The sequence below is a fragment of the Cynocephalus volans genome, chromosome 2 (assembly GCF_027409185.1).
Source record: "Cynocephalus volans isolate mCynVol1 chromosome 2, mCynVol1.pri, whole genome shotgun sequence".
Classification (NCBI taxonomy): Eukaryota; Metazoa; Chordata; class Mammalia; order Dermoptera; family Cynocephalidae; genus Cynocephalus; species Cynocephalus volans.
Genome location: NC_084461.1, coordinates 203,451,846 through 203,475,850, shown reverse-complemented (window position 1 = coordinate 203,475,850; position 24,005 = coordinate 203,451,846). Strand labels below are relative to the sequence as shown.

Here is a 24,005-nt window from a genome sequence, read left to right as displayed (position 1 = left end):
AAATATATATTTATCCAAGGGCCGGCCCGTGGCTTACTTGGGAGAGTGCGGTGCTGATAACACCAAGGCCATGGGTTCGGATCCTATATAGGGATGGCCGGTCTGCTCACTGGCTGAGCGTGGTGCTGACAACACCAAGCCAAGGGTTAAGATCCCCTTACTGGTCATCTTATAAAAAATTGTGTGTGTGTGTGTGTGTGTGTGTGTGTATTTATTTATTTATCCATATAACAGAGTACTATACAGAAGTGAAAATGAACAGACTATATCTTTAAGCATCAACATAGATAAATCTCAAAAAATAATGCATAAAATGGGCAAGTAAGAGAAGAATAGACACAGTTTAAACTTAGTATCTTTGTTTTGCCATATATAAAATAAAATTCTTTTTTTTTTTTTTAAAAGATGACCGGTAAGGGGATCTTAACCCTTGACTTGGTGCTGTCAGCACCACACTCAGCCAGTGAGCGAACCGGCCATCCGTATATGGGATCCGAACCTGGGGCCTTGGTGTTATCAGCACCGCACTCTCCCGAGTGAGCCACGGGCCGGCCCATAAAATAAAATTCTGATGAAAAGCAAGAAGATAAACACACAGCTCAGAACCATGGTCACCCTTCAGGAAGAAGAAGGAAGAGCTTAGAAAGTTATGGGCCAGGGCCGAGCCCGTGGCGCACTTGGTAGAGTGCTGTGCTGGGAGCGCGGCGACGCTCCCGCTGCGGGTTCGGATCCTATATAGGACTGACCGGTGCACTCACTGGCTGAGTGCCGGTCACGAAAAAACGACAAAAAAAAAAAAAAAAAAGAAAAAAGAAAGTTATGGGCCAGCCCATGGCTCACTCGGGAGAATGTGGTGCTGATAACACCAAGGCCACAGGTTCGGATCCCATATAGGGATGGCCGGTTAGCTCACTGGGTGAGCAGGGCGCTGACAACACCAAGTCAAAGGTTAAGATCCCCTTACCGGTCATCTTTTAAGAAAAAAAAAAAAGAAAGAAAGAAAGAAAGTTGCTAACATGAGCGGTCTCAACAGAATTGGGAGTGTGCTACTTCTTAAAGTTGGGTAGTGAGCACATAGCTATTCATTTTTGTTATTCTTTATACCTTATATTTACATTATACTTATCCTTTTATATGTATGAAGTACTTCAATAAAAATTATTTTTAAAACTTCCTCACCATAAAATTTAGGTTTGATTCTTTAGATTAGGCTAAAGAGAAAGTGTGTAACAAGTAAGCTATCATTCTACACTTCACAAGATGTCACTTTGTTCCTAAAAAAAAAAGCATTCAATTTCTCAGAAAAGCTACAGTTATCAGTAATAAAAACTAGGATCTCAACTTACCAGCTTATTAACACGAAGCTTTGAAGAGTTAAATTTGAAGACATCGATTTTCTTGTCCAGGGGTTTAATAGTAAACTGGAAGAAGGAAGCAGAAAACTGTTTCAGTCTGACAGCCTGGAATGTTAGACTGAATATTCCAATTGGGAAATTCCACAAGAGCAGCAACCACACTGGCCACAGTCCAGCCGAGGCCATGCCTTGTCATGGCTTCCTGGTGGCAAGGCACTAAACCTCAGTGAATTAGGAGTGTTGAGGGCGCCAAGTCACGGGCCGTGGAAGCTCAGGATCCTACAGGTGCACTTTCTGCACCATTTTAGGCATGGGGGCAAGGAAGGGATACCTAGTAACCTGAAATAAGCACTCTTGATGGGCCCACCCTGGAGGCCAACAATGGCAGGGCTACTGAAGTCTAAGGCATGGCCCCTGTCTTCACAAAGCTCACAATCTAATTGGAACTAGATTAACAACAGCCAATTACTCAAGAAATTATATAACTTTTTTTTTTTTTTTGCAGCTGGCCATTGTGGGGATCTGAATCCTTGACCTTGGTGTTATAACACCATGCTCTAACCAACTGAGCTAACGCACCAGCCCAAGAAATAACATAATACATATTAGTGCCTAATCAGGTAGTACAGATCACAAGTGTTCAGGGGTTCAGAGTAGATCCGCCATATGCAGGAGGGGACTGAAGCCAGTCTTTGAAGAAGAGTATGACAGTAGCTACAAGGTAGGGTGGAGGGGCATTTGGGACAGGATAATCAATAGAAATAAGGTAGAGATGGGGAAAGGAGCGCTGTGTGTGTGTTTGACTTTATTGTTTTGGTGGCTCAGATGATAGAATGGGCTTAGACTGGGCAGGAAGCAGGGGTGAGCTTGGGGGTAGGGTAAGAAATAAAAGATAGAGGGGTTTAGATTTGATGTGACAGGATATAGGGAGTTACTACAGGTTTCTGAACATGGGAATAATTTGATAAAAGCTGTTAATAGAAAAAATAAAACATGGGGCCGACCCCGTGGCGCACTCGGGAGAGTGTGGCGCTGGGAGCGCGGCAGTGCTCCCGCCGCGGGTTCGGATCCTATATAAGGATGGCCTGTGCACTCACTGGCTGAGCGTGGTGCTGCCGGTCACAAAAAGACAAAAAAGAAAAAAAAAGAAAAAATAAAACATGAAGAATAATGGACTGCAGTAAAAGAGAAAAACAGTTCTTGAAATCAAAGTGGAGAGAAAGGTGAGTGATAAGGATAGGGTGGTAGCTCAGGAGAATCCAAGGCCAGACCACTGACAAGAAGCATGTCAAGAACAAATGGCAAGAGGCTAGCCAGTTGGCTTAGTTGGTTACAGCACAGCCTTGTAACACCAAGGTCAAGGGTTTGGATCCCCATGTCAGCCAGCCACCAAGAAAAAGGAAGAAAAAAAAAGTGTTCCATTTGTTAATGGCAAATACTGTTCATCCATTCTTTATGAGACCAGACAGATCCCAGATTACAAAGATACATTTAAAAAATGGATATCCGGGCCAGCCCGTGGCTCACTCGGGAGAGTGGTGCTGATAACACCAAGGCCATGGGTTCAGATCCCATATAGGGATGGCCGGTTCGCTCACTGGCTGAGCGTGGTGCTGACAACACCAAGTCAAGGGTTAAGATCCCCTTACCGGTCATTTAAAAAAAAAAAAAAAAATGGATATCCATTCCCAGGAAAGACTTGCTAAGCAGATAAATACGTTTGGGGAGATATATTCTTGGGTATTCCTTTTATGTGTTACATATTGTCCAACAAGGGGTTGGCACAATGAGGACAGAAAATGATCCTTTGTTTAACTTTTGGCCAAGTTAACTTAGAAGTAGTATTGCTCTCGTGTAGGTTGCTATTCATAAATTTCGTGAGCTTATTTTCAGCCTTGCTGTCAAACCCCAGAGCTATCAGTGGGAAACCACAAGCAGTGGGGAAACCACAGGCTCTGTGCCATGCTAGGGCATACACAAAGAATCAATGGATCACTTAAAATAAACTAACATTTTTGTTTTGACAGCACGGCTGTCATGCTTAACTACCAAGACTACTTCCTATTATGTCAAGTCAGCTTGAGGTCCTCTTACTGCATGAGTTATTGACATAATGGAACACGACAGTGCCTTGCCCCCAGAGAGGGTATACTAGAGTACATTGTGTCAGGCCATAGGAGAGGAGACTTTAATCCTTGGGTTCTTTGAAGAACGAGTGTTTGGGGAACCTTTAGTGCATAAACATGTGGATGTGCAGTAAACAAACTTTATGAAATTGGGAGATGAAAAACTACCATACCATGCACACCAACTGCTTTAAGTCATGTGGAGCTTTCAATTTAAGTACCTCAAAAAAGAAATAACTAAATGCTCACCTCCTGGGCTAACTACTTGTAAAAACTTCAAGGTCAGAATGTTTTAAATTAAGAAGCTCTATCTGTTTCATCAAACATGGCTGAGTAGATCTCAACCACATACTGGAAACGAAAGAAGGCCCTGGCATTCCTTTCCTTGAGTTGCTATGAAGAAAGAGAAAACAGGAAATTTGCTCAGGGGTCTCAGGATTCTGCAGGCAACAACATAAGCCACCACTGTTATTCACTCCCCTCTCTGTGTCCTGGCAGTTCACGCACCACTAAGTCACTGAGCACGGTCCAGGCCTACTTCCTTCTGCCTGGTGCCCCTGTGCTCTTAGGGCTTGGCCTCTGGGCCTCCCTGAAAAGCAGGGAATGTGGCATCAGTGACCCTGGCTCCTAGCCCCTTCTACTCCACTCATCAGACACAGGTCACTAGATCCCAGTTGCATTGCTGCTTCCTGATGTGACACACAGATAATGAAAACATGTCCCCTGCCTTTAGAGCAGTTCTTTATAAAGATTAAATCAGAGAGTCAAGGTGAAAGTGCTTGTAAGTGGAGGCACTATATCATCATCATCAGTCCTTTCTACTGCACTTATCTATTACAGCAGTTGAGTCATTACTTGACTTTAACTTCCTTGAAGGCTGAGACTGGATTTTCTACCTCCTTGTTTTCCCTATGAAACCTAACACAGAGCAGATGCTCAATAATTCCTTTAAAATTAATGAAGAGTAGAACATGGGGCTGATAACACCAAGGTCAAAGGTTCGGATCTCCATAACAGCCAGCTGCCAAATTAATAAATACTTAAAATGAATGAAGAATGAATGAATGAGCCAACACAGGATTACAGCATTTGGGAAATGTTAATGAATGAATAAACACAGAATTACAGGATTTGTGAGAAGTCATCATTTTGTATAGAAATATTTGAACTGAATAAATGAATAAACATAAGACTACAGGATTTGGGAAAAGTCACCATCCTGTATAGAAATATTTGAATTCTAAGAGTGTTCATCTGAATTATTCAAACAATTATTCTCAAATTCTTGCATCATGTTAGCCTGATATTATTATTTATATCATTGTTGAGATACACACAACATATTTATGTACATGTGTATATATGTGTATGTATATATATATTTTTCCACCACTTGTACCAAGCATTGAACACAAAGAAGGGGCTCAGTATAGACCACACTTAATATAAAAGAGAATTTCACCAGAAATAGAAAGCCAAGTAATAAAACAAAATGTTACTTTTTTTGTCTGTTAACTGTTCTTTGAGGTTTAGCCCTGATGAGTTGAGCTCTTATTTATCAGTAGTGGGGTTTAGTTATACCCTTTGAAAAAAGGATGCCCATACCATTCTGTAAATACTTAAAAAACAACAAAAATTCCAAAGCCTGGGAATTAAAGGATTTTACTGATAACAAGGCGACAGCCTGGCTGGGGAAGCTCCAGTAAGGAGGAGAGATGGGGAAATACCTTTTGCTGGGCCACTGGGTCACTAGTAGTATCTGCAGCACAGACATGTCCTACCTCCTTGTCGCTGTAGGAGATGTTTCGGATTTCATTCCACGGAAAGGAGATCTTGGGGGTAAGCCTGTTCTCAGGGTCATAGATGTGAAGCCCCAGAGCATCCACTCCAAGTAGCAGCTCTGTGCCCTTTTTATTCTGTAGAGGTCAATAAATAAAAGCCACTGTAAGCTCCAGCTGAGGCTTGAGATTTTATTCAATGTTCCAAGAGCCTGGCACACACTATTACATATAACAAGTTTCAACAGGTCTCAACAGAAGCCACAGCTGTCTTGTAACCCAGGAGGCTTCTAGCTGCCTGAACAGGCAGAAGCAAAATTGTACTATTCTTGTGACTTGTGTGTCCCCCAAAGGGATCACTGGCGGTTTCTGTCACTAGCTCAAGTGGCTAAAGGAAGGGTAATCTAAGTGTTATTACCTCTAATTAAACAACCACGTTGTCACAGATAGAGAATTAAAACCCGTAGGTTTAAACATTTCTTATGTTAAAAGAAAAGGTTGTTGGGCCACTAGAAAGAAAATTTTAAGTGCTGGGACTGGATGGTCTCATTTTATGTTAAAATGTAGTCTCAATGTGATAAAGCAAGTATAGTAAAATGTTAACTGTAAAATCTAGGTAGTGGGTATATATGGGTATTCACTGAAAAATTCTTTCGATTTCCCTGTATGTTTGGACTTTTTAATAATAAAATGTTGGAAAAAAAATATCAAAATGAATTATATGTAAATTATACCTCAATAAAGCTGTTTAAAAAATTAATTGACTATATGTATGCTATACCTCTAACAGCAGTGCTTGTCAACAGTGAGAGTGGATGTTGTGGCAAGTGCTTTGGGCTCCCATGTCACTGATCCAGTTGTAGACCCACTGGCCACATTCTCATGTGCAGGCCCATCTGCCAGCGCTGTGGTCCAGCCCTTGTTTTGTGGTGGAAGGAAACTCCCTGCATGAGGACACTACAGCACCTGACCCCTTGGTGACAACAAGGAAATTGAACCAAGACTCAGGGGCAAGAAAACAGATCTGCAACCTCAGAAGGTGCTTGGTCTGTGATGAGTAGTGGTCTAACAGCAGGCATCAGATGAAGCGTGCTCCAAGATAAATCTTTTTACTCCTAAAACCCTGAAGTCAGGCACTATCATCAAACCATGAGAGATTCTTCTGCTGTGTGCAAAGCTTTCAAAACTGTGTTAGCAGAAGGAGGTCTTATACTTTTAAATCTACAGAACGTTTTGGAAAATAAGGTATTTTATTACTTTTCTGACTATTTTGTTTAAACTAAAAAAAAAAAAAAAAAAGGATTCTGCCCTCTGTCTCCTAACATGATAACAGAGATAGGTGGGGGCTCAAGCAGCCCCTTTTAAATTGTTTTGAGCACAGCACGTAGCTTCCGTAGTTAATGGTGGAATTTCAAGAACTCTAACATGAAAGACACTAAAATAGCCTTTAGCTTTGTCTATTGCTCAATATAAGAAACACACATAAAGGGCCGGCCTGTGGCTCACTTGGGAGAGTGTGGTGCTGATAAAACACCAAGGCCATGGGTTCGAATCCCTATATAGGGATGGCCGGTTAGCACACTTGGGAGAGCGTGGTGCTGACAAGTCAAGGGTTAAGATCCTCTTACCAGTCATCTTTAAAAAAAAAAAACACATAAAAAAATAGTGTTAGTCTGTCTGTTGCAGGAATATTCTCTAATAAGAAACAGCTTTTTGAAGATAATAAAACTCTAGTTTTGTAGAATCTAGGTGGCAGGCATATGGGGCCAGCAGAATCAGGTTGATGAAACCACAAAACTGTGTTTAATAAGTCTGACCTTAAAGAAACCAAAATATTGGGCCGGCCCGTGGCTCACTCGGGAGAGTGCGGTGCTAATAACACCAAGGCCCCGGGTTCGGATCCCATATACGGATGGCCGGTTCGCTCACTGGGTGAGCGTGGTGCTGACCACACCAAGTCAAGGGTTAAGATCCCCTTACCGGTCATCTTTAAAAAAAATAAAAAAAAAAAAAAAAAAAAAAAAGAAACCAAAATATTAGCAAATACAAATTAATAAAACTTTAGAAAACAACCCTCTGTATTATTATGGAACATCTTTTAGGGACTTGCTTACTATATATAGTAATTCTACAGTATATTATATATAGAAATAACATTTCTATACATAGTGCCTTATTTTTTTATGTAAAGTAATCCAAGAAATACCTATTCAGAAAACAAATAAATGAAGTAAAAAGCTATCCTAGACTATTTAAAATGTTTCAATTTACTCAAACTTAATACAAAAGTTGTAGGAACCCAAAAAAGGAAAGTAAAGCATAACTATGAAGACAAAGGGGTACCACTGCGGCTGGCTGTTTTAACATCTACGTATCCGCAGTTTAGAACCAGCGATAAAGTGCTTTGGCAAATCACACGCATTCCTTTGGAAGAAGCTGCCTACACACTGCATTCAGCAACCGACCCAGAGGATAGAGACATTCTAAAGGCCCAGACCTGGGCTGAACACACAGGCAGAAGCAGTGAGCTCCCAGGGGACAGTGGACTGTTAATGGTTTGAACAGAAAACCAATTAGCCTCATAGTGAGAACAAGAGTCCTCACCCAAACAGATCAGTAATCTATAAAAGCAGCTTTACTTTCCTTGTGCCTGGGGGAAGAAAGTATTTACAGGTGATCCTTATAGGCCGAGATCTCAGAGACAGAAATAATCAAATGTTACACTCAGAGCATTCAAACAGGTTTCTGCTGAGAGCAGAACCAGACCCTAGTCCCCCAAGACTCAAGTGACACTTAATTACCTATGATCTAATTGAAGTCCAAAAATAGAAAATGAGGCTCTGAGACCTCTCTCCCCTTCCTCCTTTCTTCTTTACCACTGAACCATAAAAGATTCTATCACTCAGGAATGAAGAAGTAACCCATTTTAGCAGTCTGGCCCTGATTTTGGTCTCTGTTTACTAGACAGGGAACTTGGGAGAGGCTTCAACACACCCGGATTGCAAAGTAGTTCACGCCGTACATCTCCAGGTCCTGAGCTATCTTCAAATATTCCATTTCAGCTTCATCCCTGTGAGGTAAATGGAAGACAGTGTCACTGGAGCTAAGTGAGAAGGGTGGAGAGCAAGCCCAGGCCAAGCTAAGCATTCTGATCCTGCCATTCCTCTCAAGCCATATCGCCGGCAGAAGACATGAGCCAGAGCAGATACCAGCAAAGCTCTTCCCAACCCCAAGTCTATTAAAGACATTGAGGTGAAGCAGAATTTCCCATCCTCATAAAAATAAGAGAACAGATTCATTAGGATGTCTCTTGGCTTCAATTTCACGTTTTGCCCTTGGTAAACAGTGTCAACCATCTCAAATAATTCAAGAACATGAGGCATGTTCTTCTATCCTGAAAAGGATTTGGATGTTCAAATGTTACTTAAGTTGTTGCTCTATCTTTGTGTGCTTTATTTACCTAGAAGGCTTTGGGAACAAAACAACTCTTTCTGCAAGCCACCTGACAGCTACTTTCTTGATTTTACCTCTTTGGGAATTGTTGGAGGTTAGGGCAAGAGCTATCCGGGTTGTAAAAGTAGGTGATCTGGTTTGGGTTTTAAGTTATAAGTCAAATTTAAGGTAAGCTCTTGAAGCAGCAATGACTTGCAGAAAACTCCCAAACAGACATCGTATCAAAATATTTTAACTCAAGTCTCCCTATGACCTTGTCCTTTTCCTTCTCTCTCCCATCTCAAAATGATCTCAAATGAATTTTAAAAATTCAATCTGAGAGAATGCCAAGTGTTGGTGAGCAGGTGGAGCAACCAGAAATTACACACACTGCTCTTGTAAATTGGTACAATTACTTTGGGAAATTGTTTGACTTTTCCAACAGCAAAAACCAGCAGACAACCCAACAAACTAAATGTCTATCAATAACAGAATGGATAATTAATATGTGGCATATTAATACAGTAGAACTCTACACAGCAATGAAAATGAATAAAACTATTGCCACATGCCACAAACCCAAATCTCACAATATGATGCTCAATAAAAGCACAAAAAATAGAAACTGACTAATTGCATTTATATAAATTTTAAAATGGGCAACACTTATGTATGGAGCTAGAAATCAGGAGACTATTGCTCCTTTGCTTAAAGCTTAAAAAAAAAAAAGAAGGAAATCAGAAGACCAGTTACCTTTGAGGAGGAAGGTAGGGGAGTGGGGAGGGGGTATCATGTGCTACTTCTTCCCCTGGTGTTGCATGTAGTTTTCACTTTGTGATAATTGATGGAGCAGTATACGTGTGATTTGTCTACTTTTCAGTAAGCATATTACGCTTTTTTAAAAGTTAAAAAGAAAGCATGTTATCTGTAGGAAGTTGATTTGAAGAAGAGAAAAAATTTTAAAGGCTAATAAAAGATGATAAATTCCTAAAATAACGAGGGGAATGCTAACTGTAACACAGGACACAATTTTCCACCTTTTAGATTACAAAAATTAGATTGATAAAAAGTGCTAAGGATAGAATGGGGTGGGGGAGACACTTTCATAACACTCCTGATGGGCATGCACACATAGTACAACCTTTTTGGAGGGCAATTTGGTGGTACTTGTCAAAATGCAAAATACTCACATCCTTTGACACAGAGCTTCTCCTAAAGAACCTATCCTCAGAACTACTCTTACAATTGTATAGTAATATGACTGCACCACAGAACTTTTTGTAAAAGTGAAAAACCTACAGATTCATACTCCAAATGCCATCAATAAGGGGATGGACATAAAAGCAATGGGATAACCACACAATAGAATTCTTAAAAAATTAAATTAAATTACCAGTGAATGCAGTAGGTCTGTATATACATAGCATACCACACATACTAGAAGGACACAATGAAACTGTGGACTGACATTACTTCCAGCTCTCCCTTTTACTTTCACGTATTTTGGCACTGTATTTTGTTCAACAAGCATGTCCTAGTTTTGTAGTTCTTTAAGAAAAAAAAAAATAGCCCATAAAGAAACATAAACCAATGATGACATGGCCTCACCTGGCTCGGCCTCGGTGCTCTGCATACCAGGCAGTAATTCTCTCCTCCCACATTTCCGGAGTCATTTGATACAGATTTATTACCTACCAAAAAATAGAGCAAAATAAAAAACCTACACACAAAGTAATTTTGAATATTGTTTGCCATTTTTATAATTATGCATCATTGTTACAAAACAGCAAAACTATTTTTAAAAAGGCCAACACAGGGAGATAGTCACATATAGAGGTGGGAGTGTAAACAAGTACCATTCATTGAAGGAGCAACTGGGATAGCTGTGCTGTTGAATAAGGCCTTGGTGTACCCTTGTCTGGCAGTGGTACCCCTTTCTTGCCTGGGCTGTACATTCCAGAGACTGCCTCTGGCAGCAGAGCTCAGCCAGGAGCAATGTCCACTAATCTTGGGACTCCACCTACACAGCAGCCATCCAAGGCCAGGAAAGGCAGTGAAAGGTGAGGAGCAGGACTTTATTACCCAGAGACAGAGGAGTGGGGCCATAAAATCAGAAGCAGCAAAAGGGAGGGGCCTGCTTCTGTGGCTAATGAAATAGATGAACAGCACCAAGGATTGAAAACCACAATGCCCACCCCTACCTCACACCTCCTCTATCCTGCCCTCGCCACTGCGAACAGCTCACTTCCCCAAACCCAAGCCGAACATACACTGCTCCATTCTCCTCCCCTGGGAATCAATGACACTCAACCAGCTTTCAAGAAACAGCTCAACCAGCTTTAAAGAAACGATCACACTAGAGAAACACTTACAGGCCATGCCAGTCCTGGCAACTCCAAACTAACTCCACGAATCTTTGTTTTTTAATATTCTTAACAGATTCTACACTCTACTCAAGATTTATCATAAAAGTTATAAAAATGTCCTTGCCACATACTTCCAATATTCCTTCAAGTCCGACCACAAATCTGCTATGTCCTAAACAGGGAATTTGGTTTCTTACCCTTTTTGGAAGCAACTCCTCTTGGGCCAAAAATCCCCGCTTGTGAACAGAGGGGTCGTAGTCACCATACTGGAAGGAGAAAAGAGAGGGCAATTGGGATTCTGAAGACAACTGCCATTTCTGAACAGGGATCTACTCAGTCTTATTCCCTCCCAGCTCTGGGGAACAATTCAATTCTGATGACAAGTAAAGATTTCAACCTTGCTAGTTTGTTATCCTTGAATAAAAATACAAAGCTGATTATATCTATGAACGGAGTTGCAAAATCCCATAAGGGATGGATGGATGATGTGTTAAAAAGAATGTGACATCTGTAACGGAAATGTAGTCATGTTTTCTAAACCTCAAAGAAAGTAGTCACTTCCAAAACATTAGCTTTTGAATTGAAACAACAAAACACAACTGTGAAAGTTGTGATTAGCAACATGTGATAAGAATCCTGCCTACAAGTGCTTCTAAGTGGCTGGTAATTGGAGTCAATTGCTAGGTGGGAACTGGGAATAATGCAGGCAATATTTTTAATACCTTTCACACAAGGATCTGAAAAATACTTTGGAAAAATCTCATGTCAACACTGTCATTCCTATTGTACAAAGAAACCAGTAAAAGGCTAATTGATTTTCCTAAAGCTGCAGAGAAGTCACTAGTGAGGCTGGAAATAGGCCCTGCATTTTAATTTATTCCTCTGGCGACAACGACTTGGAAATGTATTCCCTGATTTAAAAAACAAACAAACAACAAAAAAAACCCACTTCTTTCCTAGCAAACTTAAGTCTGATCAGGAAATAATCAAAATGAAAAAATGTTTGAAAGAAAATAACCATGAAACATACAGTAGAATATGAAATCAAAGCCTGTCTCTTATCAATCAGCTGTATGTTTAATTACACTAAAATGCCAGCTTTATTGTTTGTGATAAAAAGAACCAAAAACAACCAAGCTTTTATAAATATTTATCCTTTTAGCTATCAACATTGCAAAAACAAAAGAAAGGTCAGACATAAGGCTGGTGGTTCTACATACCACCAAATCGAGTCAGAATGTTGCCCACCCTCTTGTTTCCAAGGAGCCTCAAGTTAGACTTCTGGTATGTTCTTCAAATGAAGTCATCCACCAAACTATACATGTGGTATTGAAAGATGTTCATCATAACTTTAAATGGTGCCTCATTCCCATATCGCCCTGACTGTAAAAGACCCATGAATTATTTCTTATGAATCTCAGAATTATCTTGCAAACAGAATTGTACTGCACTGTTTTTCTGAGTGTTAAATTAGTCAAATTTAAACATTTTAAATATGCCACAGCTTTTATAACACTGTCTAGGCATTTCTTCATTTAAAAAAGTGAAAGGACTTTGTTTTCTCTGTACTTCAGGGAGGCCCAGAGACAGAAGTCGTAACTGTGCTGAGTTTTAACAGCACTCCCTCAGGAGGCAGCTATAACATGCAGGTAGGAGCCTGGTTCTGGGGGCAGGCTCCTTAAGGTTCAATCCCAGCTCTTTCACTTAGTACCTATGTGACACTGGAAATTTTTGTGTCTCAGTTTTCTCACCTGTAAAACGGGGATAATAATAGTATTTATTTTACAGGGCTCTCGTAGGGATTAGATGAAATACCTGCGAAGTTTTAAAAATGCACATGCAACCTGATGTCAAAAGATCTCAGGTCTCTCTGAGACTGTTTTCTTATTTGTCAAACGTGAGCATTGGCCTTAGAGGACCTTGAAGTGGGGGCTCTGGAGTATCCTCTCTCTAAACCTCAGTTTCCTCATCTGTAAGCGAGGGTCATAATAACGCCTGCCTCACATGGGGTGATGAGGATGAAGTAAGACAAATCAGGTAAGCATTTATCATAGGGCCCGGCTCAAGGTGAAAGTTAGGTATGATTATTATTATTATGTTATCCTCTGCATTACTTATGATGATAGTAGTTAATGTTTGCCTCCCCAATTTTTGAAGGCGTAGGAAGCTAAAGAAAGCCCTATTAGTTGTATTTGCAAACCTCTCAACAATGCTGACCAAACTCTTATGCGAAAGTAAGCAGATATGCAAAGTTAAAGTTGTAAATTCAGGTTCCAAAGGCTTGCAAGATTAACCATCTCCATTATTACACCGAGCTCCCAGCTACTTCACTAATCAAATATATTACATCCGAGCAATGCAGAGGTGGCAAAGACCCTCCTGTAAGAACTTCTCCACTGGACTAATTCCACTTCCAACAGTAAAGCCACCTTGATGTATGTGTCTGCTCTTAATGTCTCTTTAGAAAACAAAGGAAGAAAAAAAAAATCCTGAAGTTGTGGCAGATAGTAAATATAAAAGAAAGTCATACCACTGCAGAGATGGAGGTGGCTGTTCCTCATCTTTTTTATATAACAGATGCATTCTGATAATACAACCAGGTGAATTAATTGTGAAGCAAAGGAAGCTTGGGTTTCAGGTCTCTGCACCTGCATGGACTGGCACCTAATTTTATATTCATAATTTGGTATTCTTGCATTAAGGAGAACCTCCTAAATTATATAAACTTCAGACCCCAGAAAGCCTGGGTCTACCCCTGATGTAAACCAAGTGAATTTAAATTCAAGAAGGGAGTTCACCATTTAAAACGACTCTTGGAGTCAATAATTAGGTTAAACAGAGGCTTCTTCTAGATATTAATTTCCTCTATATATATGAAAAATTAGATTGAATGCTCTTAACAGGATTTCACAAAAACATAAAGATTTGATTAGTACATGTCTTGAGTTGAATGTCCCCCCCCAAACTTAATCCCACTGTAACTGCTGAGGGTGAGAAATCCTATCACAGTAATTGAATGGTGGGGCCTTGAAGAGGTGATTAGATTGTGGGACCATGCTGTAATGAGTAGATTAATCATGGTGGTCAGGGACATGGTTTGGAGGGCTTTAAAAGGAGAGTGAATGAGGCGGTTAGGCTCTCTCTGCTCCACCATTTTGACAATGTGATACTCTGCCATCACTGTTGCCACCACCAAGGCTTTCACCAGATGTGCCTCTGGACTTTGAACTTCCTAACCTCAGAAACTGTAAGCAACAAATTTTGTTTTCTTTATAAAATACCCAGTTCCGTGTATTTTGTTATAAGCAACAGAAATGGACTAATATACTACATATATAGAAAAAATAGATCTCTACCACACACATCATTAAATTCCAGATGGTTAAAGAATTAAACCTATAAATGAGAATCCATAAAAATACCAGAACAAAAATGGTTAAAGTCATTCTAATCATCACTTAAAATATAAAAAGAAAATGACTGTCAAGTTTGATGTGTAAAATAGACAAAATGTCAATATATGGAGTACAAATCAATCAAAGAGATAAACAGTATAGTAGAAAAATGGGCTAGTTGTAAACAGTTAATTCACGGAGAAAAGAAATACAAATGGCCAATAAATCTATGAAAAGATGCTCAACCCCAGTGGCAATCAAGGAAATGGGAATTTTTTTAAAAGCTATTTTTCTATCAGATTAGCAAAAATTTAAGACTGATAGTATCTACTGCTGGTGAGGATGTAGAAGAACAGGTATTCTTACACAGTGTTGTTGGAGGTTAAATTAGGATTCTGGAGGACAATTTGGCCAAATCTATTGAAATTTTTTATTGAGATAAAATTTACATACATAAAATTTACCACATTAGGTGTACAATTCAATGGGTTTTAGTATATTCAGAATGTTATGCAACTATCACCACTATCTAATTCCAGAACATTTTTATCAACCCAAAAAGAAATCCTGCACTGACTAGCAGTCACTCCTAATTTCCTCCTCCCTCTATCCCCTGGCAATCACTAACTCTACTTTCTGTCTCTATGGATTTGCCTATTCTGGACATTTCATATAAATGAAATAATACAATATTCAATTTCTTTCACTTATCATTACTTAAATTTTAAATGTTCTTATCCTTCGACCCAGTTATGCCATTTCTTGGTATCTACCATAGAGAAGTTTACATGTCCCCAAAGAGGCACATACAAGGATGTTTACACTGCATCTGTTTAAACAACAGAAACACAATAGAAAGAAAAACAAACGTAAATATCCACCAATAAAGATATATTTAAATAATCCACAGTCCCTCCTTTCTATGAAATTCTATTCAGCAGTTAAAAAGAATGAGAAGGGGTATATCTGTTCTGACAGTTTTAAGTGAAAAGGATGTGCCATGCAGGAGTTCCTCTGTAGTAGCCACCTAGGAATGGAATTTCGGGGAGTCAGGGTGGGATATGTCTCCTCAAGTTGACTGGTCCCCACCACACCTGGTGCTCTGCAGAGGTTCTGCCAATTCATGTTCCCTCTAGCAAGCAGATGAGCACCAACAATGCAGTTATCCAATTTATTAATCCCTGCCAATCTTAGGGGTTTGAAACGTTACTTTACTGTTGCTCTAATTTCTTTTTCCTGATTATTAGGCAAACTGAAGATCTTTTTTGTTTTTACTGACCATTCCCACTTTTTCTTCTAAAATGCGCCTGTTCATATCCTTTGTGTCCATTTTTTTACAATTGGTCTTTTTCTTATAAACTTAAATGTTTTTGGTATTTAGATACGCATCTTTTGTAAATTCTATGCAATTTTACTTCTAGAAATCTATCTTAAGGGGAAAAAACTTTTGCACATGTACACAAGAAATCAAAGGGATTTTCAGTAAAGCACTGAAATCAAAAGGATTTTCAGTAAAGCACTGAAAGGAAAAAGGTGGAAACAATCTACCTCTTCCTCAGAAGAGGGTTTATTTATCAACGGCTACCACAAAGCAGTTAAAAATCAAGGAGCTACATCTACAGATACAACTTCTTTTTTTTTTTTAAGATGACCAGTAAGGGGATCTTAACCCTTGACTTGGTGTCGTCAGCACCACGCTCTCCCAAGTGAGCTAACTGGCCATCCCTATGTAGGGATCCAAACCTGTGGCCTTGGTGTTATCAGCAAGCACCACATTCTCTCAAGTAAGCCATGGGCTGGCCCTTACACAGACAACTTTGATACATTTCAAAATCAATGTTAAGTGAGGAAAAAATGTCAATTTGTAAAAGGATATGCAAAAAAAAAAAAATATATGCAGAGTATCATACCACTTAATCAACTTTTACCTCCTAGATATATTTAAGTAAGTTTCCTCCCATCCAACCAACCACTACCTAAGGTGTGAACTTAGTTTCTCACTGGGATGACAACCACAATCCTATAACAGGTCTCCCTGTTTCCAAACTTTTCTCACTCCCATCTGTCCTTCATATAGCCACGAAAGTCACCATCTAAAATATAAACCCTTCACTGGCTCTGCATCATCCAGAGGATAAAGTTAAGACCCTTTATGATCTGATCCCCTGCAGACCTCTCTAGCCTCAACTCTTGCCACTCTCTACCTATACTTTACCACGTACTCAATTTTTTAACTGAATTGCGTTTTGACACTCTGTCCCTGATTTATATTAAAGAGTACTATGAAATATTAAGCCTCCTCTCCTACCTTTCTTTTCTCTCTTCTGAATGCTAGGAGTCTGCAGGCAGCACCGCAAGATTCATAAATTACATACCATTCTCTCCCAAAGTCATTTTTAATAAGAACACATTTCAAACACCAAATTGTCAATATGAAATCGAACAGGTGGCTTAAACATTGCAAGATGGTTTGGTGTGTCATGTGACTGGACCAAAAAAAGCCTGCCCACACTTTTGATTCAAGCATAACTCAAACTCCAACCAAGCAATATGGTTCTTGTTAACTGAACCATGTGATTAGTATTTGTATTTATACTTCCAGGGTAATTGTTTCTTTATGCTTTGGAATTAACTGTGTCTATATCGTTGGAACAGCTGAAATACTGTAATGAATACATTTGCACATAATTACATTCCATGTGTTAATGAGCTTAATTCACTTTCCCCTCCATACTTTTAAAGTTACTTTCTGTTTCAGAAAGGTTGTGGAAGAAAACAAGCTGAATATAATAGAAGGAAAGAGTACGACATACTGAAAAGCTTGGACTAGTGTGATCACATAAATGAAACTGGAATTCAGAGAAAGGCAGTGCTTGCCATCCAAGACCTCTTTCACACTAGACAGTGAGGGGCAAGAGCTGACTGCTAACTTAGGCAGCCCCGACACCAGGGTTCCCATCCCTGCTCCAATCTCTAGTTCCGTTTGCTTCAAATCCTCTCCATCAAGAAGTTGGTTATAAATTCCATAAAAATATAATTAACATAAACGTATTGTGACTTAAGACAAATCACTAATCCTTTCTGAGCCTTAAATTCCTCATCTGCAAAACAGGCATAATACTCTCAAGCTTTCGCTTCCGGAAAAGACTACACTGAGTATTGCACGAAATATTCATGTTATAACACTTTGTAAAACTGTACAACACTATGGCCATGTAAGATCTTATTAATATTATAATCAGAGATATCCTTTTAATATTAACCAGCAGTCCTAGAAACTGGAAGCATGTTATAGTAAGCCTTAATTTCCCGAATACAGACTTTAAGGCACAGATCACCTTTATTTGTAAGAGCCTTAAAATTTACACCGGAAAAAATAGTTAGAACATCCTCCTCCACATGAAGCACATATGCTGTCTGTGAATCACTTTCATCTCCAAATTAGTAAGATCCAAATTAGTAGGGCTTTCCTACAGTGAAATCTGTTTAAGCAAACATCTGCTGGTTCCCCGAAAAGTGATTTTTTTTCCCACAGGTGGCCTTTGAATTTGTGGCCCAAAACACATGCAAAGAAAATGTAGCCTTTGAGACTGAAGTCCTTCAAAGAGAGGTACTGTCCTTGAGAGCTTAGGTCTTCTCTCAGCTGGGGAGAAAGCATGCTAAAAAGAACTCAACTGCAGGCCAGGAAGTGCTCAGATTTAATGAAAGTGACAATGACTGCTTCATCACTGTCAGGGCGAAACTGATTGAAAGGACATATTTTTCCTGTTACTAATATTCTTCATCAAAGCATAAAAAGGAAGCATATGTTTTAGTTGAATTAGGGCCCATTTTCTGTTTTTTCAATTACTCATTTTTCAGGGAAGTGAAATAGGGGAGGCACGAAATGCAATTCCAAAGCCCTGAATTTTGCCCTTAGTTTTATTCAAGATTGCCCAAATGACCTTGGGCAAATCACTGAGGGCAGATACTTGCTTTAGTGCCTGCACCTGTGACAGAGTCAACAACCCCCAACCCCCAGGGCCCAGTGAATACTCAGCAAATATCAGACGAGTCATCAAATGATAAAATTGACTCTGGTTTTCCTATTGGTTCGACCAGCATGTACATCCTTTTTTTTTTTCTTTCTTTCTTTTTCCTTCCAAATGACAGGCCAGTTACTTCCTGGCTTTGATCTGAAATTGTATTAAGCTACCAAAAAAAGTCAGCTAAGAAGAGTGTCTAATTAATTTTTCTAACATTATAGGGAAATGGCTTTATAGACACCTGTAATTAAAAATGAAAATAAGTAAAAAGATTATGCTTTAAAATCACAAAAGTAATCAAGGTGTCCCAAGGACAGGGACATCTTATGTTTCAGTGAAAAGCAGGAAGCAGGGGGACAAAGAGAAGGTGGCATGTGATTGAAGTGGGAAATCTGAGGGACATGAAGCACCCTGAGCTGACCCTCTAGTTGGTCTTATAAAAACAGAGGGGACAAAAACACAAGACCAGTGGTGTCCCTCTCTCTCCACTCCCAATCGGCAGTGATTTAATGAAAGTGAATGATTTTCAGCTAACCAGACAGCTCTACTGGGCTCAGCAGGCCACAGCACCTGCAGTGCCCAGCCATCGGGGGTGGATGAAGCAAGGCATTCTCTGAGGGCAGTTGGTTCTCAGAAGATAAGTTTGGAGCGAAGACCTAAGCCTTTCTGACCTAAAGACCATGTTTGGCCAAAATTGGAGAACATAAATTCGTATTTCCTGGCTAATAAAGAGAGGCTAAACCATCAATTGTAATGAACCACATGTGCATAATGAGATTATACAGACAATTCATCTTTCTGAATGAATTCACTTAGAATGAATTCAATTCATTAGAACAATACGCTTAGCATTTATACAAGATTACACATACGCCAGGACAGCAACAGTGGTTCCCCCAAGTCTACAACGTCTCACTTTCTGGGGCAAGCCTATCTATAGTCCAGAAAATCCAAAGAAACAGAGGATGGGAGCAATCCCATGACACGAGTTAATGCCCAGGAAGAATGTATTTTTCTTCTTTGAGCCTACCTTGGCCTGGACGGCATAAGAAGCCAGGAGCACAGAAGCCTCAGGAGGGCAGTAGATCTTTTCATCTAAAATCTGCTTCTTTACCTGAAAGGGTCAACAAGGGAGACATGATACCATGTGAGTGGAAGTGAGCCATGCAGGCTGGTCACAGCTGATGACTACAGGGTGTTCTAATGAGGGCTGCCAAAGTAGCCTATTAATGATTTTCTGACAAAAGGAACAATTTTTTTTACTGATGTAGACAGGTTGAGAGTTGAGTCACTGAGGAGTTATTGGTAAGATGGCTATGCGTAAAAACCCTTTATCTCTTCTCTTCATGATCAATGATGAAGAGTAAAAACAATCTTCATGGTTACAACAGAGACTGACATCTGGGCTATGACAGAGAGCTGTGAAAGTGAGAAGTGTCAGGAGCAGCTCTGGGGGTGATTGCAGCCTTGGCCCCTGCTGAGCACATGCAGCACTAGAGGAAATAGAGTCTTGTCGTAAGATAAAAGTCACTAAGGCCGCTGAGTTATGACTGCAGAAAAAACTATCACTTTCAATGTGCTGCTCTAAGGAAAAAGGAAGCAATAAAATTTGATCGATTTAACTTTTAAGCACACGTGAGGTCCAGGAAATATCTTAAGCCATAATGTTGAATTCACATATCTCATTGCACTTAATTTCTTAGAACACTGCAGTGTCTGATGTTCTAAAGAAGCAAGAGAGCTGCATGAAGTGGGGGCACACTGAAATAAACCCAACAAGAAAGCCAACTCCCTGTTCATAGATGTCAACAGTCACCAGATTCATAAAAGTAGTAAATTTTGCCTTGCTCAGTTAGAAAAACACCCTAACATTTCACTATAAAGAAAAACCAAGCCAAAGGCACATGAAGGATAGGTACTGCTTCCAAGTGCTTACAAGAAAGACATTTCTATAATGCTAGGGCATCCTGGGACCTAGGAGATCTTTACGTGGTTTCATTCAAACACAAAAGTTCTTCCCAGGTTTTAAAACTAATTTTACATTCCTACAGAGAACTTGAAACCTGAAGTGTTTCTGAACCAGTACAACTTTCTAATCCCTATGGCAGACAGACTTCTTTTGCAAAAGAAATTACTTAGTGGGTTTTATTGCCTTTAACTTAATATTTACTGAACACAATATACCAAGGTTCAAATTAATTACAGGAGGACTATGTGACAGACCACACATCTACTTCTGGGAAACCATGTAATTAACACCCTTGCTGCAATCTTTTACATTAGTGACAGCGGGCACCTTTGGGCAACACAAGCGGCCCCAGTGCCAATCACTACAACTAGCCATGAAACTGGGGAGGTGCTCTACCCAAGCAATAAGAATGCAAGCAAAACTGACAAGGTTTTCATTCTCAAATTAATCTCCATCCCTGTGCCCCTAGAAGGTCAACCTATAATTATGGATCTCCTAATTTTTCTAATTCTGTTGAGCAATTACTTATGGTATGCCTACTATGCACTCAATGAGCCTTGCCTCTAAGGGGCTTTCAATCTGATGAGGGAGTAAGGGAGAAACAAGACATTTATAGACAAAGAGTAGCATAAAACATGATGTTTGAAGTACCACATGTATGGGATAAACCAAGTGCCACTGGAATTCAGAAGTCCTGTCTTAATGAGAGCAAATTTTAAAGTTTTGGAAAAACTACTGCTTTATAATACTCTCTTTAGACTTCCTTTGCAACACCGAATACTTTTAAGTTAGCCTAGAAGAAAATAGGATCCATCTTCAAAGAGGTTTTAAGTAGCTACTTGTATCCATTTTTTACCATCACACCTTCGAGATTTCATCTGACACCAATTCTCATCACTTAAGTATAGTTCTATTCTGAAGATTTTTTCCATTACAGACCCAAGGGGCTGACTTTTCAGAGGCAGAACATTTTTGCAATGTGAAAGTGTTTGTGGTCAGCCCCGAAGGGTTCATCCAGGTCAACTCTGCAACCATGCCTGGGTGAGTTCTCTCAGAATTGGCGAGTAGCACAGACTGGTGTACCTGCAAGAAGAATAAATGTTGTGTGATCTCCTGAACCAGCTCTTCCTCAGCATTCTCAGGATAAAATTTCGCCAGGAAATGAAAGGTGACTGGTTCTTCCTTTGAAACATCATGATCCAGCACCTGCAGAATTGCAGAGCAAAAGACAAACATGCTATGTTGGCACTTCTTCCTCCTGTGCCACACCCAAGAACCTTTTGCAGGGAGTATATAATATTTTTTTTCCTGCTAAATTCATTATATTTCCCAAAGGTTGTGATTCTATACAATATTCACTTCCCATGGTATTTTTGAATCAAATTAATCAATATCCCCAAGGGGTGAGTGAAGCTAAGATTAAGGCATAAATGTTCTCAAGGCCACAAAAATAGTTAAAAGCTAGAAATTTATAACTCAAAGGTCTTGGACAGGGCTACCTGGTTAGCTCACCTGATTACAGCATGGTGTTATTAAACCAAGGTCAAGGGTTTGGATCCCCTTACCAGCCGGCCACCCCAAAACAAACAAACAAACACTGCCCTTTATGGTAGGATAAAGGTTTTTTAATTTTCTGAAGTAGTGGAATCTTCCTTTATTGTTTTTTCCTTGCTGCCTGCCTCTAACATTTAGGTCCATGTTCGAATAGAAATTAGAAATGATGAACTAGATCTTTGTGAAAGCATCTAAACATTAACTGAGCAATAGAAGTAAAACGTGAGCAATAGAAGTAAAATGTGTTCATCATGCAATGCTTTGTTTCAAGAAACCTTCAGAGATGCCCACAAAATGCTTGAAGCACAGTCAGTAAACCAATGCCTTTAATTTCTAACAATTCCATCCACCTCCTGAAAAGCTTGAACCATCTGCTCTCCAGAGTGAATTTCATTTCAAGACATAAACATGCCATGTAACAGGGTACAGGCTCCATTAACATGTGTCATAATATATTTCCTTGGAACAGCAGGTCCATGGCTTCTGATGCCCCCAATCTAATATCCATTTAGCCAACACTCAGGTATGATTTAAAATTCACTTTGCTGAAAACCATAAAAAGATATGGAAAGTTTTGCTTTCTTTGAACATAACTCTCCATGCTCCTGCCCAAATTCCAGGTGGCAGTACCCAGGAGATTCAAAATAAACCTGATCTAGGACACCCTCCCTAACACTGGCACACGGTGGCACTTTGATGTTCATGATCATCGAGAATTACCATTGAAACTTAAAACCAGCAGGGATTCCAACATGAAGATTTAGATTACTGTGTATGTATGTAAACACAATTTGAACACTTAAGCTTAGAGTCAAAATGGTAAAAGACAGGAGGCTTTCATTGTTTATTATGCCATGCAGTAGATAATAACTACAGATAGGCCACTGCAGGAGATACCATTTAGAGTAAGAATTAGACACTGACTTACTTTGAGATTCAGGTGTCTTTTAGGAGTTACTGACAAAAGCCTATGGCTCTGTTCCCCGAACTGTCTTCATGGTTAGGTAGGCAGGTAAGTAGGTAAGTGTGCCTCTGTGTGAACATAGGAACCCATGTACAGGGCAATTCCCCTAGACAATATCTACTTCCAAGCCACATTAAAATTGCTAGAAGCCCAGACTTTACCATGCCTCAGAAGCTCAGAGAATCCTGAGGACAAAATAAACATTCTTCCTTTGCCACAGGGACAGGGCATTCATTATTGCTTAGGTTGCATGAATGATTAATTCAAATTGGGCCATGGTGTTTCTCAAAAAGACTTTTTAAATTGCCTAAAGAACATGAGCCCCAAGAGAATCTTTCCAAGACATAAGTTGTTTAAAGAAAAAAAAGTATAAGAAGATAATAGCAATTTTTATTCATAAAGCCTAACTAGTGGTTCAATAAACTGAAGGGCATAAAGCCAGAAGCAATCAGGCTGGTGACAACGGGTAAAGAAGCCAGGGCTGGCAACAGTTTAATCCTAGTTAATTCTGCCTGCCTAGGAGAACCTGTGAGGAACAGAAAACCTGCAGCATCTCCAAGACCTGCTTTCCGCATGAGTTAATTCAAGAACTTGCCCCCTTCTTTACTACACAGTCATAAAGCCTCCATGATAAGCAAATAAGTTGGGCGCCTGTTCAGGGAAGAAACGGGAAGCACACACCAGCCCCACTGAGTTCATGGTTCCAGCCTGACCTTCTTGTCCATTTTGAGCCAGGCCACGGTGTCCTTGATTGTGTACTGCAGTCCAAAGAACCAGGTTTCCCGAAGCCCCAGAGTCCGGCACACCAAATCAAATAGGTCCTTCCCCTTCCACTTCATCTGCAACATAACAAACCAACAGGGAAGGGAATTGTGAGCAAAATTCATAAACCACCCACATGAAAACCTTTTCTCAGATCTCTACTCGGACTCCAAAACATGGGATGGCACCAAGATGGCTAATGAGAACTGAATTCCTAAATAATTTTAAAGTTTCCTGCACAAAACCATGAGTGGGAAAATACCAATTAGAGTTTAATGG

General features: G+C 39.8%; 1 protein-coding gene across 2 annotated transcripts in view; it reads right to left on the bottom strand.

The window, feature by feature from the left end:
* NF2 (NF2, moesin-ezrin-radixin like (MERLIN) tumor suppressor) overlaps positions 1-24,005 on the bottom strand; it is a 78,066-nt gene that overhangs the window by 26,518 nt on the left and 27,543 nt on the right. For both annotated transcript variants that reach the window (XM_063085034.1, XM_063085027.1), the window contains exons 2-9: positions 23,678-23,803; positions 21,530-21,652; positions 19,508-19,591; positions 11,255-11,323; positions 10,300-10,382; positions 8,254-8,329; positions 5,263-5,397; positions 1,347-1,421 (exon numbers count right to left, since the gene is read on the bottom strand). In XM_063085034.1, the coding sequence (XP_062941104.1) occupies positions 1,347-1,421; positions 5,263-5,397; positions 8,254-8,329; positions 10,300-10,382; positions 11,255-11,323; positions 19,508-19,591; positions 21,530-21,652; positions 23,678-23,803 (771 nt within the window). The remainder of the gene's footprint in view (positions 1-1,346; positions 1,422-5,262; positions 5,398-8,253; positions 8,330-10,299; positions 10,383-11,254; positions 11,324-19,507; positions 19,592-21,529; positions 21,653-23,677; positions 23,804-24,005) is intronic.